Source organism: Asparagus officinalis, chromosome 7, assembly GCF_001876935.1.
Source record: "Asparagus officinalis chromosome 7, Aspof.V1, whole genome shotgun sequence".
Taxonomy (NCBI): domain Eukaryota; kingdom Viridiplantae; phylum Streptophyta; class Magnoliopsida; order Asparagales; family Asparagaceae; genus Asparagus; species Asparagus officinalis.
Genome location: NC_033800.1, coordinates 79,949,180 through 79,964,825, shown reverse-complemented (window position 1 = coordinate 79,964,825; position 15,646 = coordinate 79,949,180). Strand labels below are relative to the sequence as shown.

General features: G+C 36.3%; 1 protein-coding gene across 1 annotated transcript; it reads left to right on the top strand.

The window, feature by feature from the left end:
* Positions 4,082-12,819, top strand: LOC109849659 (thioredoxin-like protein YLS8). The gene is made up of 2 exons (XM_020419517.1): positions 4,082-4,325; positions 12,261-12,819. Exons 1-2 carry the CDS (start codon positions 4,206-4,208, stop codon positions 12,567-12,569), a joined length of 429 nt encoding a protein of 142 aa, XP_020275106.1. The 5' UTR covers positions 4,082-4,205; the 3' UTR covers positions 12,570-12,819.

Below are 15,646 nucleotides of genomic sequence, written 5' to 3'. Positions count from 1 at the left end.
AGTATATGGATCAGTTTCATATCCTATACTTTCCACCATGGTTCGTGACTTACTAACAGTGCAGGTTTCGACGGTAGCTTCGGAATCCGCCTTCAACACAGCAGGTCGTTTGATCGATGATCACAGGACATGCTTGGATCCGTATACTGTACAAACGGTGATGTGCCTACAAGATTGGTGGAGGTACGAGAAGTGAACGCAAGGCATCGATCGGATGGCTGGAATTAAAGATAAATTTGAAGAATTGGGACTAGCAGATAGATATAAAGAATAGATTGTAGTTTTTATATCTTAGCTTAAAATTTGTAAAGAATTATTTTGGAAATAATTACAAATGATAGTGATATAGGTGAGTAGGTGCCAACCTAGTTGGGATTTACTTATCTATTGTGATGCGATTAATTCCAAAATAAATTTGTACTTGTAATTTGTAAATGATTTATTAATTATTAATAAAGAATTTGTTTTTATCATTTTTCATTTGTAATTTATGTCATTTTAAGTAATTAATAAAATTATTATTTTTCTTGTCTTTTTTTATAATTTATAATTTAAATAACATTAAAAAAATTTGGAAAAAAATAAAATAAAATAAAATAAAAAAGAAAATCACCCGGGCCAGCCCGGAACTCGGCCTGGTCGGGCCCGGGCCCGGGTCCGGACCCGGCCCGGGGTACCCGGGTCCGGGTCCCGGTTTTGCCCGGCCCGGGCCCGGATTTCCGGGCCGGGCCGGGCCGGATGGACATGCCTAAACGACATTGTAGGAAAATATAATAGCTAATGTTAGTTGAAATCTATTAATCAAGAAAATTCACATACGCACAGAGAATCTAACGACAGAAATAAAAAATTTAAGAGAGAAATGGCATGAGTTGTCGCCGGAGTTTGATCCTTAGGCAGTGACGAAAACACATTTAAAAATCAAAAGTAAAATTTAAAAAAAGATCAAATCATACCTTCGTCAAAGAGTCTCTTTCGTGACCGTAAGCGATGCCCAAAATCTGAGAAGTGAGGAGATGATGGCAGCGGAGGTACGGTGATGATAAGGGCAATAATACTCATCATTGTGGGAGTGCGTTGCCGGAGCTGAAGCGTAACCGATGGTGGCTGCTACGAAGTCGTAACCGACGGAGGAATGAATTACCGATGGAGGAACAGATGCTAGGGCTCCCAATTTCTCAACTCTGTTTAATGATAAAAATGGATAAATTTGTTATATTTGTAATAGTTGAAGGGTATTTTGGGCTATGAAAAGTTTTTTTGGAACTCCCTCTTTTAAGGGGTAGATGAAATTTAATAAGTGCTTGATTAGTTAATAGAGATGACTTTAATAAATATGTTAGAACCTTAATAGGTACTTCAAAACATTAACAAGAATGATATAACTTTACCTAATTCATGTTAATGATATTAATTATTTGTTAAGTTTATTATAACTCAAAAAATTAAACAAACGAAGTTAAAATTTAACAATGTAAGAGTTAAGCAACCCTTAAGAGGTACTTCATGAGTTTAACACACACATATTAACAACTACTTGATATTTTACATTATATAGTCTTATTCTATTTCTCCCTTTCCTTTTAATAGTAATTGGTAGCAATATCCCAATCTCATGTTTTGGTACACTACGGGTCTCATAATTCAAAAGTTTACAATTACTCAATTATACTTAACATGGAACAAGTAAACGTTAATAGTTAATCAACTATAGTTTACATGTATGAGGTAAAATATAATAGTTAATCTACTAAACTTAACATTTAAAAGAAAATTTAACAGTACTCAACTATACTTAACATGGAATAGGTAAACATTAACAGTTATCAGGTATAGTTCACATATGTTAGGTAGAAATTAATATTTAATCAACTAAACTTAACATTTAAAATAAAAAGTTAACACTTACTCAGCTATACTTAACATGGAATATGTAAACATAAATAATTAATCAACTATAGTTCACTTGTGTTAGGTATAACTTAACAATTAATCTACAAATTATTTATACATCCATTATTTCAAATGAACATTTTTGTATGTAGGCTTTTATTTCTCAATTACCAATGTATTATGTACGGGCTACATATAATTTCCAAGCCAATAAAATGGTCTATGTACAATAAAATTTTAAACAAAGACTAATTCTCTCAACGATATCTCTCTTATCCTATGAACGACCAACAAAATCAAACTACAAAAATTATGGTAATTTGAACTGCTTCTTGTAATGAATTCAAGCTTTAACAGTATAACAGAGCTCTAAGCAACAAAATTTTTGTGCAACATTTCATCAAATACATTTCTTGCATCCAACTACCATCTGGACTTGAAATGCAAGGACACTAACCCTAGCCTCCGATTCCGTCTCGGCCACTTCTTTAGCCCCTAAGCCTCTAACTTTGCCAGCGGGCACCTACACCTCATCCGAAAATAGCAGCATAACACAGCCCAGCCATTAACTAATGCCATCTTCCATAGCTCGGTACGCAGAACCTCATAATCAGGGTTCCTCTCCTGCTACCCACCTTTCCACGGCAGATTCTCGATCTCCTTCTACTCCTCCCCCTTCTCCCTCACGTTACCATCATTTTGAATCTGGACATCAAACTCTAGTACATTCTTCAAGCCCTTGCACCTAGGGTCTCTGCACTTGCAGGAGCAGAATTAGAAGATTCTAAGGAAGGCGGAGGAGGAGGAAGGAGATATGGTTGGTGGCTAGAGTTAGAATTAGGGTTTGGGCGAGGACTCCGAGGAGGTGGGAGAGAGAAGAGAGAATAAGGAAGGAGCATAAGAAGAGGACGAGGGAATGAAGATCATGAGGTTAAGGGTGATGGCGTGGGAGGAGTGATTGTAGCAGGAGGAGAAGGAGGTGGGATTGCTGGGGTTAAGGTTTTGGCGCTTGGATTTTGAGATGAGGAGAGAGGAGGAAGAGAAGGAAGAAGAAGGTTTGATGGAGGAGAGATTATGGTGTTTTTGAGTGAGTGGAGAGGGATAAAACAGGAAACATGTGTAAAACATAATTTTTGGGGAAGGGGTACAGTTGGGGTTTTGGGTCAAATACATATAACATTAGAATATAGATGAGCTGAATGGGCTGGACTATATTTTTTTAATAATTGAGAGCTTAAACACATGAGCAAAAGTAGGAGTGGCTAGGTCACATTAGGTTCTCAAAATTGGGGTCTTGACACAAGTTTTCTAAAATTTTCACTCAAAGAAATTTTAGTTGTTTGCAAGTTACAAGCAAAAGTTAAATAAAATAAGCTGAAGTTCATGGGGGGTTTTGTGAGACACCTCAATGTTCAGGACGGTTATATGAGAAAAACGAGCTTAGAGGGTTATGTGAAACACCCCTCAAAGGCTGAGGGGGTTTTTGTGAAATTAACCATTTCTTTTTTAATAGATAAAGGATTATCAGCTCAAAATAGTACCTAATCGGCCTTAATTTGGAATTATTTGCAAGATTTGAGGTACCTAATAGCAATTTCATCAATGCTTAGGGGCTTGTTTGGATTTTAATGGGGTCAATGGAAGTTAAGGGAAGCTAGGTGAGAGAAGAGAAGGAAAGTGAAGGGAGTTCCCTTCCCCTTGATTACACCCCAATTACACCCCAATTTGGGGTAATAAATTTTATGAACAAATTTTTTAAACAGACCCATTCCAACTTTTTATTTTCAAAACCGACTCTTTTTTTTATTTACCAAAACCGACCCGATTTTGTGATTAGCAGACTAATCACCTTCCTAAATAGTCGGGGTTGGCAACCCCGACTATTTAGGACATTAATTTTTAGGGTTTAATGCTTCTAATTAGGGTTTAACACCGTCCTAAATAGTCGGGGTTGCCAACCCCGACTATTTAGGAAGGTGATTAATCTGCTAATCATAAAATCGGGTCGGTTTTGGTAAATAAAAAAAAAGAGTCGGTTTTAAAAATTAAAAATTGAAATGGGTCTGTTTAAAAAATTTATTCTAAATTTTATACTATTAAGAGGTGAACTAAGAAAAACTAAATGAATAACTTCACCTCAAGTATTCCCAAACAAAATGAATGGTTCCCTTCTCCCTTGTTCCCCTCAATCCAAACAAGCCCTAGAGGAACTCATCACGTCAAAGCAAAATGAGTAGCTAGTCATTGGGCTGGCCCGGTCCCTTTAAAAAGGCATCAAGGAGAGGGAGGAGATAGAAAAGAGAGAGAGAGAGATGTCGTATTTGTTGCCGCATCTACACTCAGGATGGGCGGTGGATCAGGCGATCCTGGCCGAGGAGGAGCGCCTCGTCGTCATCCGCTTTGGCCACGACTGGGACGAGACTTGCATGCAGGTAGCCCATATCCGTTCTCTTTCAAAACCCTAACTTTTCTTACCCCAAAAATCCATCTGAACCCTAATTTATGGGGTTTTTTTTCTTCATCTGTTCCCCCTTTTCTTTTTGGTACATAAGTTCATTAGGGATTTCGTTATTTGATGAATTTTGTAGATCGATTAGTTATTAGAGTTTTCTGAATGGGATTTCAGCTTACATTTGGGTTATAGTATGTTCCTGTTGTTATTTTATTGCCATTCTATTCTAGGATTTTCACTATCAGTGAACGCAATTTGATTTTTTTGAGGATTTTTTTTCTCAGGCTTCATGTCACATAGGTGTTGTACGTCAGATTTGGGGGCGTTTGTAGAGATTATTACTGTTGGAATGACTCTCATGTGTTGATTAATTAGGGTTTATGGATCGGATTTCAGGCTTGCAGTTAGTCTCTGGATTGTGGATTGTGGGTTTCTTTTCTTAGTTTTAATGCACATAATTCTAGGTTTCACTAGTGAAAGCAATTATGACTTATGTCGTGAAGATCTAATGAAGCTTTATGCTGTGCTTCTTTATTTGGCTTGGACTTGGAAGAATGAGATATTTAAGGGATGGAAGGGTGTTAGCTGATAATTTAGATTAACTCCTATAATTAAAAGGGGTTCGATTTGCATCATGTTCAATTGGTCTTCGTCTCAGTTTTGCTGATGGACATATAGCGAGAGCCTGCGAATTAATAGTAGTTGTTCAAGTTTCTCTTTGGAGTTTCTTCCCATCGCAAGAGGTAAGGTAGAAACCTATGAAGCACGGACACGCATAACATGAAGCTGTGTCGTGTCGTGTCCGTGTCGGACACACGTGTCAAACACACGTATCCTATGTATTTTTTAGGATTTGCCGTGTCAAACACACGTATCCTATGTATTTTTTAGGATTTGCCTCGTGTCGGCGTGTCGGATGGCCGTGTCGGATCTTTTTAGGATTTGCCTCGTGTCGGCGTGTCGGATGGCCGTGTCGGATCCGTGTCCGTGCTACATAGGTAGAAACTAGAAGTTTTCTCTGGTTTCAAAAATGTCCGTTTGAATTTTGTGAGAACACTGGAATGGTGATTAAGAGCGATGTTTTGGGCCTTAAACAATAGTTTTCTCCGGGGAAACTACAAATGGGTAGCTAGGGTTCTAAATCTACATGGCGTTTAGCATCCTGTTATTATCATTATGCAGTTGCATTATAGTTTGAAAACTTGGATTTTTATCATTTGTATGAATTCCACTTCTCCTAACTTGAGATTTATATATAGCGGGTTCGGTCAAGTCCTAAATCCGGTCCAAACCAAACGTTCAAAACAGTTGTTAGTCCAAAATCTGTTATGACATCCTTTTTTTTACCAATTATTTTACACCAAAATATATGTAGAACTGGAAAAATCCAATAATTCAAGCAAATCCCAATATATCAAGGATAATTTACCAAAAACGATAAATGACATGTAAAACCAAAAGCCCTATAAATGACATGTCGGATATGTTGGCTGATGTCTTATATGGAAGCCAAAGTCTGCTGTAAGTCTAAACTTAGAAGGATGCTGATGACTATGATCAAAGGGGCAAAACATCATGGAACTATGTTTGACTTAGGCGTGAAGGATGGAATGTAACAAAGGGTACATATTTAACATATTCAGAACTGAGCTTGTTCTCTCAGTTTGGGTCATGTTCCATGATCCTATTGATCTATGTCCTTAAGAGAGTCTCCTAAGCTACATGAGGGAATGAAGAAAACTAGCTGTTCTAACTAAGCCACTGTTTTCTGTTGAAGTATCTAATTATAGATTTGATGGATATTGCATGAGTTTTGAGGATATTTCTGCTAGACAAGTACATATAGTCAAGGATTTTTTTCCTGAATTGAGATTGGAATCACATTTCAAGTCTTGTACCTTTCTCTTTAAGCTCAAGTCATTTATCTTAATATTAAGTATGTAAAAATTGTGCAAAAGGAGTAGATATTTTTAGAGGAAAATGTTCCCCTGAATAGTGGATGTCTATGGAGAAGATAAGGAATGAATGGATATGTAAAGAGCTTTAGAGATCTTTCCCCAAAGGAATTGTAAATCACAAGGATCGATTCAAAAAAAAAAGTATTTTGTCTTCCTTGGAGCAATTGGGCATTTTACTGCCCCACCCTATGTTACCCGGGTACTTCTATAATGAAGTCGTACCCGTACCGGACACGTACCCGACACTTTCCCGTACCCAAACTTCATGGACACTTCTTGAATATATGCATGCATTTATTACAACATGTACTCAATTATACGATATATGTGTTAATTTAAAACACTTGTCAAAGACTTCCTAGATGTAGAGCTTATACTTCACATCCGTTTTTTGAAACTAATGAGATACGGGTTGGGTTCGTTTCAGTCCATACCTAAGTTCAAAACTATATAGTTAATGGATCGTTTAGATGTCTAGTAATTTACAATTCACAATAATCAATATGATAAAAGAAACTCAAAAATGTAATCGGAATTTTAATTCTAATGACACATGAAGCGGGAAAATTATATCTCATGTACATTATTAATTCAATATATATATATATATATATATAGCCGTGTCCCCGTACCTTATATTTTACAATTTTGTCGTGGTACCAGCTATGTAGCACGGACACGGATCCGACACGGCCATCCGACACGTCGACACGAGGCAAATCCTAAAAAATACATAGGATACGTGTGTTCGACACGTGTGTCCCACACGGACACGACACGGCTTCATGTTATGCGTGTCCATGCTTCATAGGGTACCAGTACCCGTGTCCGTTTCCATGCAACTTAGGCCCCACCTAGTTACCTTGAAGAAATGTTGCACCTGTAGTTTTTGTTTGTAAAATTTAATTTAGGAGTTCAGAATAAAATATAGTTAGTAGCGATGGAAACTTAAAGCATTAATCAACCATCTAATATCACATATCTAATCTGAAGTAATGAAATTCAAATAAAACTTGAACTCCACTTTGTAATAGTTAGCATTAGATACACCTTTTTCATCTAGGTACTCTTAAGTGGATTTTTCCGCTCTCAGGCCTTTTGTTTGGTTTAAATTTTGTAGGTCTATTTAAGGCATTGACAGCAATGAATTTTTGTTTTTCGTGGGTTGATATCTTTTCATTCTTCATCTCTCTCATGTTTCAGCCATACAAAGGGTGAATGAGGATTTGGGAGTGGAGGTTTCAACATTGAACAAAAGATTGCTTTCTAATTTGTTTCTTTTGTGTATTTTCTTCTTTTTTGTTGCATTTTTTTAATGTTGGTTGGATTTGGTATTTCTTATGGAGCTATGATAAGTTACTCCAGAACTTGGAGACGAGTAAAAAAACACAAGCAGTGCAAAAATAAGTTCCTCTCTCAAAGAAATCCACCTAAGAAGAAAGAACAACAAATGAGAATTCACCTTCCGAAAGATAATTTTTTGGTTCACATTCAACTAAAAATTTGTATGTTATAACTTTCAATAGAAGAGGGATACATATATAGGTCAGCTTGTTTGTTCATGATGAAAACCTTTCGTATTCTACCCTATTTCCCATACACCCCTTCAATGTCTACTTCATTTATGATTCATATTTCTCTGAGTGTTGGGATCTAGTTAGACTATTGTAGGAAGTGGGATAAAGTTGCGTCAAAAAAAATGTTATTTTTAAAAAGTTTTGCAACTAAATAAGCGGAGTTAATAGCTAGATCTTGGAGACGAGTAAAAAAACACAAGCAGTGCAAAAATAAGTTCCTCTCTCATGCCTTTTGTTTGGTTTAAAATTTATAGGTCTATTTAAGGCATTGGCAACAATGAAGTTTTTGTTTTTTGTGGGTTGGTATCTTTTCATTCTCCATCTCTCTCATGTTTCAGCCCTACAAAGGGTGAATGAGGATTTGGGGGTGGAGGTTTCAACGCTGAACAAAAGATTGCTTTCTAATTTGTTTCTTTTGTGTTTCTTCTTCTTCTTTTTTGTTGCATTTTTTTAATGTTGGTTGGATTTGGTATTTCTTATGGAGCTAGGATAAGTTACTCCAGAACTTGGAGACGACAAAAAAAACACAAGCAATGCAAAAATAAGTTCCTCTCTCAAAGGAATCCACCTAAGAAGAAAGAACAACAAATGAGAATTCACTTTCCAAAAGATAATTTTTTGGTTCACATTCAACTAAAAATTTGCATGTTATAACTTTCAATAGAAGAGGGATACATATATAGGTCAGCTTGTTTGTTCATGATGAAAACCTTTCATATTCTACCCTATTTCTCATACACCCCTTCAATGTCTACCTCATTTATGATTCATATTTCTCTGATTGTTGGAATCTAGTTAGACTATTTTAGGTAGGGGGATAAAGTTGCGTAAAAAACAAGGTTATTTTTAAAAAGTTTTGCAACTAAATAAGCGGAGTTAATAGCTAAGCAAGCAATCAAATGCAATCACATAATTTTACATGGTTTAGCACGATGCCTATATCCATAGACTTCACTCCAGTGAAATCGAACCGCTACATGAGAAAGTACCAAACTCCTAAGTTCGTCAAAGCTCTTATACTCAATCATATCAGATCTTAACAAGGTGTAAAGCCAATACAACTCTCAGATGCCTTAGACACTCAATCTATCCTCAAAAATGAGAATTCCAACCAGATCAATTCACCCTTGATCCACGGATTTACAAATCAAATTGAAAAGAGTTAAAGATGAGAATATGTTCCTAAACAATTGAGTTGATCTTCAATAGATGATGTCAATGTCGCTGCCAAAATCCTCTCTTAAGTTGTAGCAAGATGTCATCTTCAAATCACCAAGAGATCAAAGAAGAGAAGATCCAATAATCCTCCAAGGAAAAACCCTAGCTTCTCTAGTCTCCAAACCGTTATTCCTTTTTCTCTTTCATTCTCAATATATAATCCCTGCAATTGAACTTCTAATATGATCAGGAAAATAGCCCTTGGAGTCCTTATTCAGATTTACAAATGGACAACATAGATTAGAACTCAGAAAATCAAATGATTCAGTCAAAACGTGTCGACTAGACGTTCTGTGTTGTGGGCCCGACGTCTGCTCTTGGTCTAAACATCTTATAGTATGGGCTAGATGTCTCTATTACTTTTTTCGAGAATCTATTTTCTGTTTGATTGATTTTAGATGTCTGATGTTCAAATCAACTTCTGAATGTCAGTTTCATCTTATAGAGCACGTCAAGAGCTTTTCGAAAACATATTATAATAGTGATTCCGACAACCAAGTTAAAAAGTTATAGCTCTTGCAAGTTTCAACCTTTGTGTGCATGTTTTCAGGCGTCTGCATTGGGATGCCAGACGTTTATTTTGCTACTGACTATTTTGACTTGTCTCGCTAAAACACTCGTATCTTGAGTTATACACCTCTAAATTGAGTTTTGTTTGTTTTTGCATATTTGTAATAGAGAGGCGGACACTCCCATATGCTCAACTTGATTTTACTTTTTGATATGTTTTTAGGAATTACTGTGATTAACTTGTTGTCTTACATCACTTTGTATAACCTGCACATTTCATCTTGAAACATCACCAATACATACGAATGTTTGTTATTAAGCAAATCGAGTTGATTTTGTGATCAACATCCAACANTAGTAACAAACTGTGAAATTAAAATCAAAGTTCATGAAGTGTGAAATTCGAATAAAACCACCTCAATTTCATAAATTTCATAAAACCACAAATAATATTAAAGAGTGTAAAACAAAGCCGTTAAGCATACATGAAACATGAGTGTATGTATGAGAAGGTTTTGTCACTAAGCTCCCCCTAAAACCAAGCTTGTCATTCAAACACAAAAACTTTCAAATTTCTCTCAAAATTCACTCACCCTATTTCAGTTCTGTCATTCTCTCGATTCTATTTCAATTATTTCTCCCAGTTTTATTATTTTCAAAATAATAAATATGAAAAATACATAGTATTGCATGATTTGGCCAATAATATAAGTATATTCACGATTTAACAAAAAAAGTGAAAACCAATAAGTCCCTTTCATGTAAATATAAAATAAGATTTGATCATACAAAATTCCACAAAGTACGATGAACATCATTAGATTAAAAACATATAAGGAAAACAAATTCCAGCGAGATTTTCACATATATTGCAAAAGTCACAAAAATGCAATTCCTTGTTAATAATATGTCAATGATAATATAATACGAGAATTGCAGTGTGTTCTAAGTGGTGAGTGTTAGATATACAAAGCAATTTTAACCAATTTTCTTAAACTGTTTATACTTTTGATATTTCCACACTAATGCCAAACAATGCGCGTGGTCAATTTCGTTCGTTTATTACTATGTGATTCTGTTCTGTTAGGGTGTGATTTCCTCTTGTATATTTGATGGTGTAATTCCCTATTTTCTACTCTCATCTCTTAGAATTTGCAAAAATTTCTACTCTTTTATTCCATTCTCCATTAACTTGCACATCTGAGTCATTTTCCAGCATGCCTCACTAGATACATTTGCAATAGAGAATTTGGACACTTATATTATAGAATATATCAACTATGACTTTCACAATAAAAGAACTGGATATATCCCCTCCCTTAGCTAGTGTCTGATGAAGCACCTTGCCTTTTCACTGAATTACACACCTCAAACGACTACTATGTGCAAATGTTGCACTCTCCAAATATTTATATTTGCCTATTTTATATTTATCCCTGACTCGGTAAAGGGTTATGGCCATAGTTACTCTCTACATGATACGTAGCGGGTCGTGGTACAAATTCGGGTACGCAGTTCGCCATCTAGAAAATTTGGATTCGATGGGGGTAGCTTGCTTCGGTACGTAAGTTCGGTCAGTGAGACATAATTTTTTTTTGGATGCGTTTATCTTTTTCTGAAGTGTACAGAAGAAAACTAGAAGTTAGAAATGTAATTATGCATTTTAGTTTTTCATACAAAATACTTAAGTGCTTCTCTTTTATGGATATTGTTATTTTTACTTGTTTTTCTTTTCACACGGTTCATGTTGGGAAATGTTTCATTTCACATTTTGTTGACATAGGTATTTAGTTTAGTAAAGTCATTGACTCATATATTCCATTGTGTGCTTTCTTTACTCGATTGTGCACATTGCATTGCATTTTGTGCGTGTACACTTAAAAGGGACTTTGCACTCCGCATACTTGCAAACAATATGCTTATTTTGGGAAACCAATTTGTGTATCAAAGAGAATCAGTTTGCAAATGTCCGGAAATTGGTTCGTATGAACTGTACGACGGTTCAGGCGGGGCGGGGCAGGCGGTACAGGGAATTACGCAACTATGGTTATAGCGACATTTTAGTTCATGATCTGACTTTTAACATCTTACTTCCAGCTACAAGAAGACACTATCCAAATCACAATACCAAGCCAGTAAGGGCTTGTTTGGCAACTTGTTCAAAGTGAATTATAATCCACTTTTTTGGATTTTAATCCACTTTTGCATTTTTGGTCACCACATTTTGAGTGGATTATTTTGGATTATAATCAACCCAAAAAGACAACCTAGGATGCCTAGGTTACTTTTTTGGTGGATTATAATCCACATGTTCGACTTAGAAAAAGGCAAAAATGCGCATTAATTTTCACATTCCTATTTCCCCCTTCACTCTCCTCCAACTTTTAAGGATTTTTTTGGTAATTATATCGAGAAGCATATGGATTATAAGCCATCATCTTTACCAAACACCTAAAATTTTAGACCACTTGGGTTATAATCTATCAGTGGATTATAACCTAGTATTGCCAAATACGGTCTGAGATACAACTATACAAGAGATGTAATCATTGTTCTTCTTACATGAATAAAATTTTACGTCAAAGTAGATGTTTATGGGGGAAAAATATGTGTTAGATTCAGTCTGACTGATTTCCTTTGTTAATCTTACAGATGGATGAAGTGCTGTCTTCGGTTGCCGAGACTATAAAGAACTTTGCAGTGATATACTTGGTTGATATCACAGAGGTACCAGACTTCAACACCATGTACGAGCTTTACGATCCATCGACAGTCATGTTCTTTTTCCGCAACAAACATATCATGATCGATCTTGGAACTGGGAACAACAACAAGATCAACTGGGCCATGAAGGACAAGCAGGAGTTCATCGACATAGTTGAGACCGTGTTTAGAGGTGCAAGGAAAGGACGTGGTCTTGTTATTGCTCCCAAAGATTACTCCACCAAGTACCGATACTGATACTGCTTTGCGTACTGGATGCCTTGCTGTGTACTTGGATAAAATTGTAGACATTGGCCTATACAATGCTAGGCTTAATGCTATTGGTATTGTGTAAAATGCTGGCTTTATTGACGATGAGTATCTTTGCTTTTTCGGAAACAAAGCTTGCTGCACTAGCTGTACGTTTGATGATTTGGAGACGATGAGACTTATTTTTAGCTCTGGATTCCTTTTGTCTATGATATATTGTGCTGGGCAGTGTTGGTTATTGCTTTCTTGGGCAAAGGAATCACCAAGTTTCGGCTTTTACAATTTTCGTATTAATAGTTGCCTTATGACATCAGGGGCAACTTTCTTTCGACAGGTGTCCGCCTCCCTGTTACAGCGAGAGCTACAAGCATTTTACCTGAGAGGCACAAGTCATTGTTGTGCAGTAGTCTGCTTATAGATGTTGAATGGCTCTTTCCAATTGGAGAGCACTCAAAAAATCAAGCAAATTATTTGTCTCAGTCCGTAAGATAAATATGTATAAATATCAGTCATGAAAATTTGAAAGAGTCGCTATTCGTAGCTCATGGGTGGCTACTCTAACCTCAAATCTGACTTGTCTTCTTCTCAGTTTGCCTTCACCATCGAACACTTGGCCAACAGCAGTACAACATTAGTTAGAGAGCATCTCCTCTCGAAAATGAAACGTGTGTCAACACTTCACTCACGAATCTGATAAAACTTCTCCCATGCTGCCTATAAATTCTCTTCACAATGTTGCATTCCTCATCATCATCAAATAGGTAGGGGGGAAAAAAATCTCTCTCATCTTTCTTCTTCTTCTTCTCGTTCCTCTTGTATAGTATATTGTAAAATGGCTCAGTTGTATGCGACTGAAGTTGCTCCACAAAAAATGCTGGGGGGAATTGTGAAGAGCAGGGCTCTGAAGATCTTAGATACCATTAACGAAGAAGAGATTGATGACATTGAAGCTTTCTCGTTGTCTTTTGGAAACTTTCTTTCCCTTAAGTTTGCTTGGAGGGTGAAAGTTGGGATTTTGGGTTTTAAGTGAGTTGTTTCTTGTTTTGGCTTTCATTGGCTTTGTAAACTTTCTATGTGCTGTTAAAAAAGTTTTAGTGCCTCAATGTGGTTCTCTGTTAACTAAGTTTTCCTTGCAGAGAGTTGAAGTTATTGCATTTGGCTAATAATACTATATGAAAGGGGGTAACAAGGTCACTTTTTAAGAGTTTACAAAATAAATGTTAATTATATATTAGGGTTACATTCATCTAAACTGCTAATAAGAATTAGGTAGAAGGTTGGCCATGAATACGGTTCTTATTGAAACAACTTGCAAGTGAGAAGACGGTTGTATTAATCCATACAAGATACATTAAATGTTAACTATATGACAGGAACTTCAGATTTTAAGTACATCTAATGTTGAGTTGAGAGGAACGGTGGACACTAAGAAATATATTGTTACTATTTCTGTAGTAGTACAAACATATTATACTATCAAATACAAATACTCTCTTTCTCTCTCTCTCTATCTTTCTCCTTCTCTCTCTGCTATTGGGATCTCACCACACTACTCTTTATTTTCCCCTCTCTGGATCACAAGCTCTTCACTCTTCCTTTTTATTCTTTCTCAGTGGCTTGGGATGCAATTCACTGAACGCTTGGGCGTTTATTTATAGTGCAAATTGTGGTAGGTGAACATTATGGAAGTTAGGCTGAACTCTTCGTTTCAACTTTTGCCTAACTCGAAAGCGACATAAAAGATGGGGCGGTGCCTAATTGAAGGAGTTGCTGCTTTTTCTAACACTCCCCTTCAGCAGCGACTTCTCTATCCACGAGTCCAAGCTGACTTCGAAATTCTATAGACTTTAAAGTATTTAGTGCTTTGGTGAATATGTCAGCTATTTGTTTGTTTGTCCCAATTGGCTTCATTACGATCTCCTCCTGAAGAACTTTCTCTTGAAGAAAGTGATGATGTACTTCGATGTGCTTTGTCCTAGCATAAAAAACTGGATTATCTGCTAATCGTATTGCAGACTAATTATCACAATATAAAGCTACTGAGTAGTCTGTGGACTGATGTAAATCTCTCATTAACTGAAAAAGCCACGTGCTTTCCTAAGCTACCATCGCTGCTGATCTGTACTCCGCATCTGTAGTTGACAGTGACACCATGGTTTGTCTTTCACAACACCAAGATATAGCCGCTGAACCGAGACTAAACATGTATCCGGTAGTAGATCTTCGAGTGTCATGATCTCCAGCATAGTCAACATCACAATAGCCATAGATCTCACATTCTTCTCCTTTCTTATACATGAGACCATAGTTAAGTGTACCCTTGATGTACCTTAGGATCCTTCGGATTGCTTCTAAATAAGGCTTTTTTGGCTTCTGCATGTATCGGCTCATCACACCAACCACAAATAAAATATTTGGTCTTATCATCATTAGATAGATCAAGCTTTCAACTAGTTGTCGATACATAATTGGATCTTCCAAATCTTTTCATTCATGTGCCACAGTCTCAGATTTGTCTCCATCAGTGTTGAGATTGACTTGCAGTTGAGCATCCCGTACTTGAGAAACATGTCCTTCGCATATCAGAGTTTGTTATTTATCAAATAAGACATACTGCACGAACAACATTACACCCCAAACAATGTTCTAACATTTAAGTCTTTTATTGAGATCCACTATCCATAAATCACTCTCTTGAGCAATGCATAGTAGTCAACCTCGAACGCCCAACACTTTCTTGTGAACTTACGTAGATGATCTGATCATCGAAGCAGTTTTCATCTGCCTTCCTGAGATTGATTTCATCTATATTAATACCAATATTCTTATTAGCGTAATCATAGGGTCAAACTGATAGCATTGATTTAGGATATGATAGCATTGATTTAGGATCTGATAGCATTGACCTTCCTTATTTATAATTATCATTAATTAGAGGATTGTAATTAGCAATGATTTAGGATCCGATGTAATCCCTTGTGCTCTATTTATACGCTCCTATTGTGAATGAGAAAATTAACAATTCATTTAATCTCCTTCATTATATGGTATCAGAGCCTTAGGTT

Bases quoted from the DNA above. Each gene is read 5' to 3' on its own strand.
- LOC109849659 (XM_020419517.1), top strand. From the start codon at position 4,206: ATGTCGTATTTGTTGCCGCATCTACACTCAGGATGGGCGGTGGATCAG. The intron at 4,326-12,260 runs GTAGCCCATATC...TTAATCTTACAG, and splicing joins GGGACGAGACTTGCATGCAG to ATGGATGAAGTGCTGTCTTC.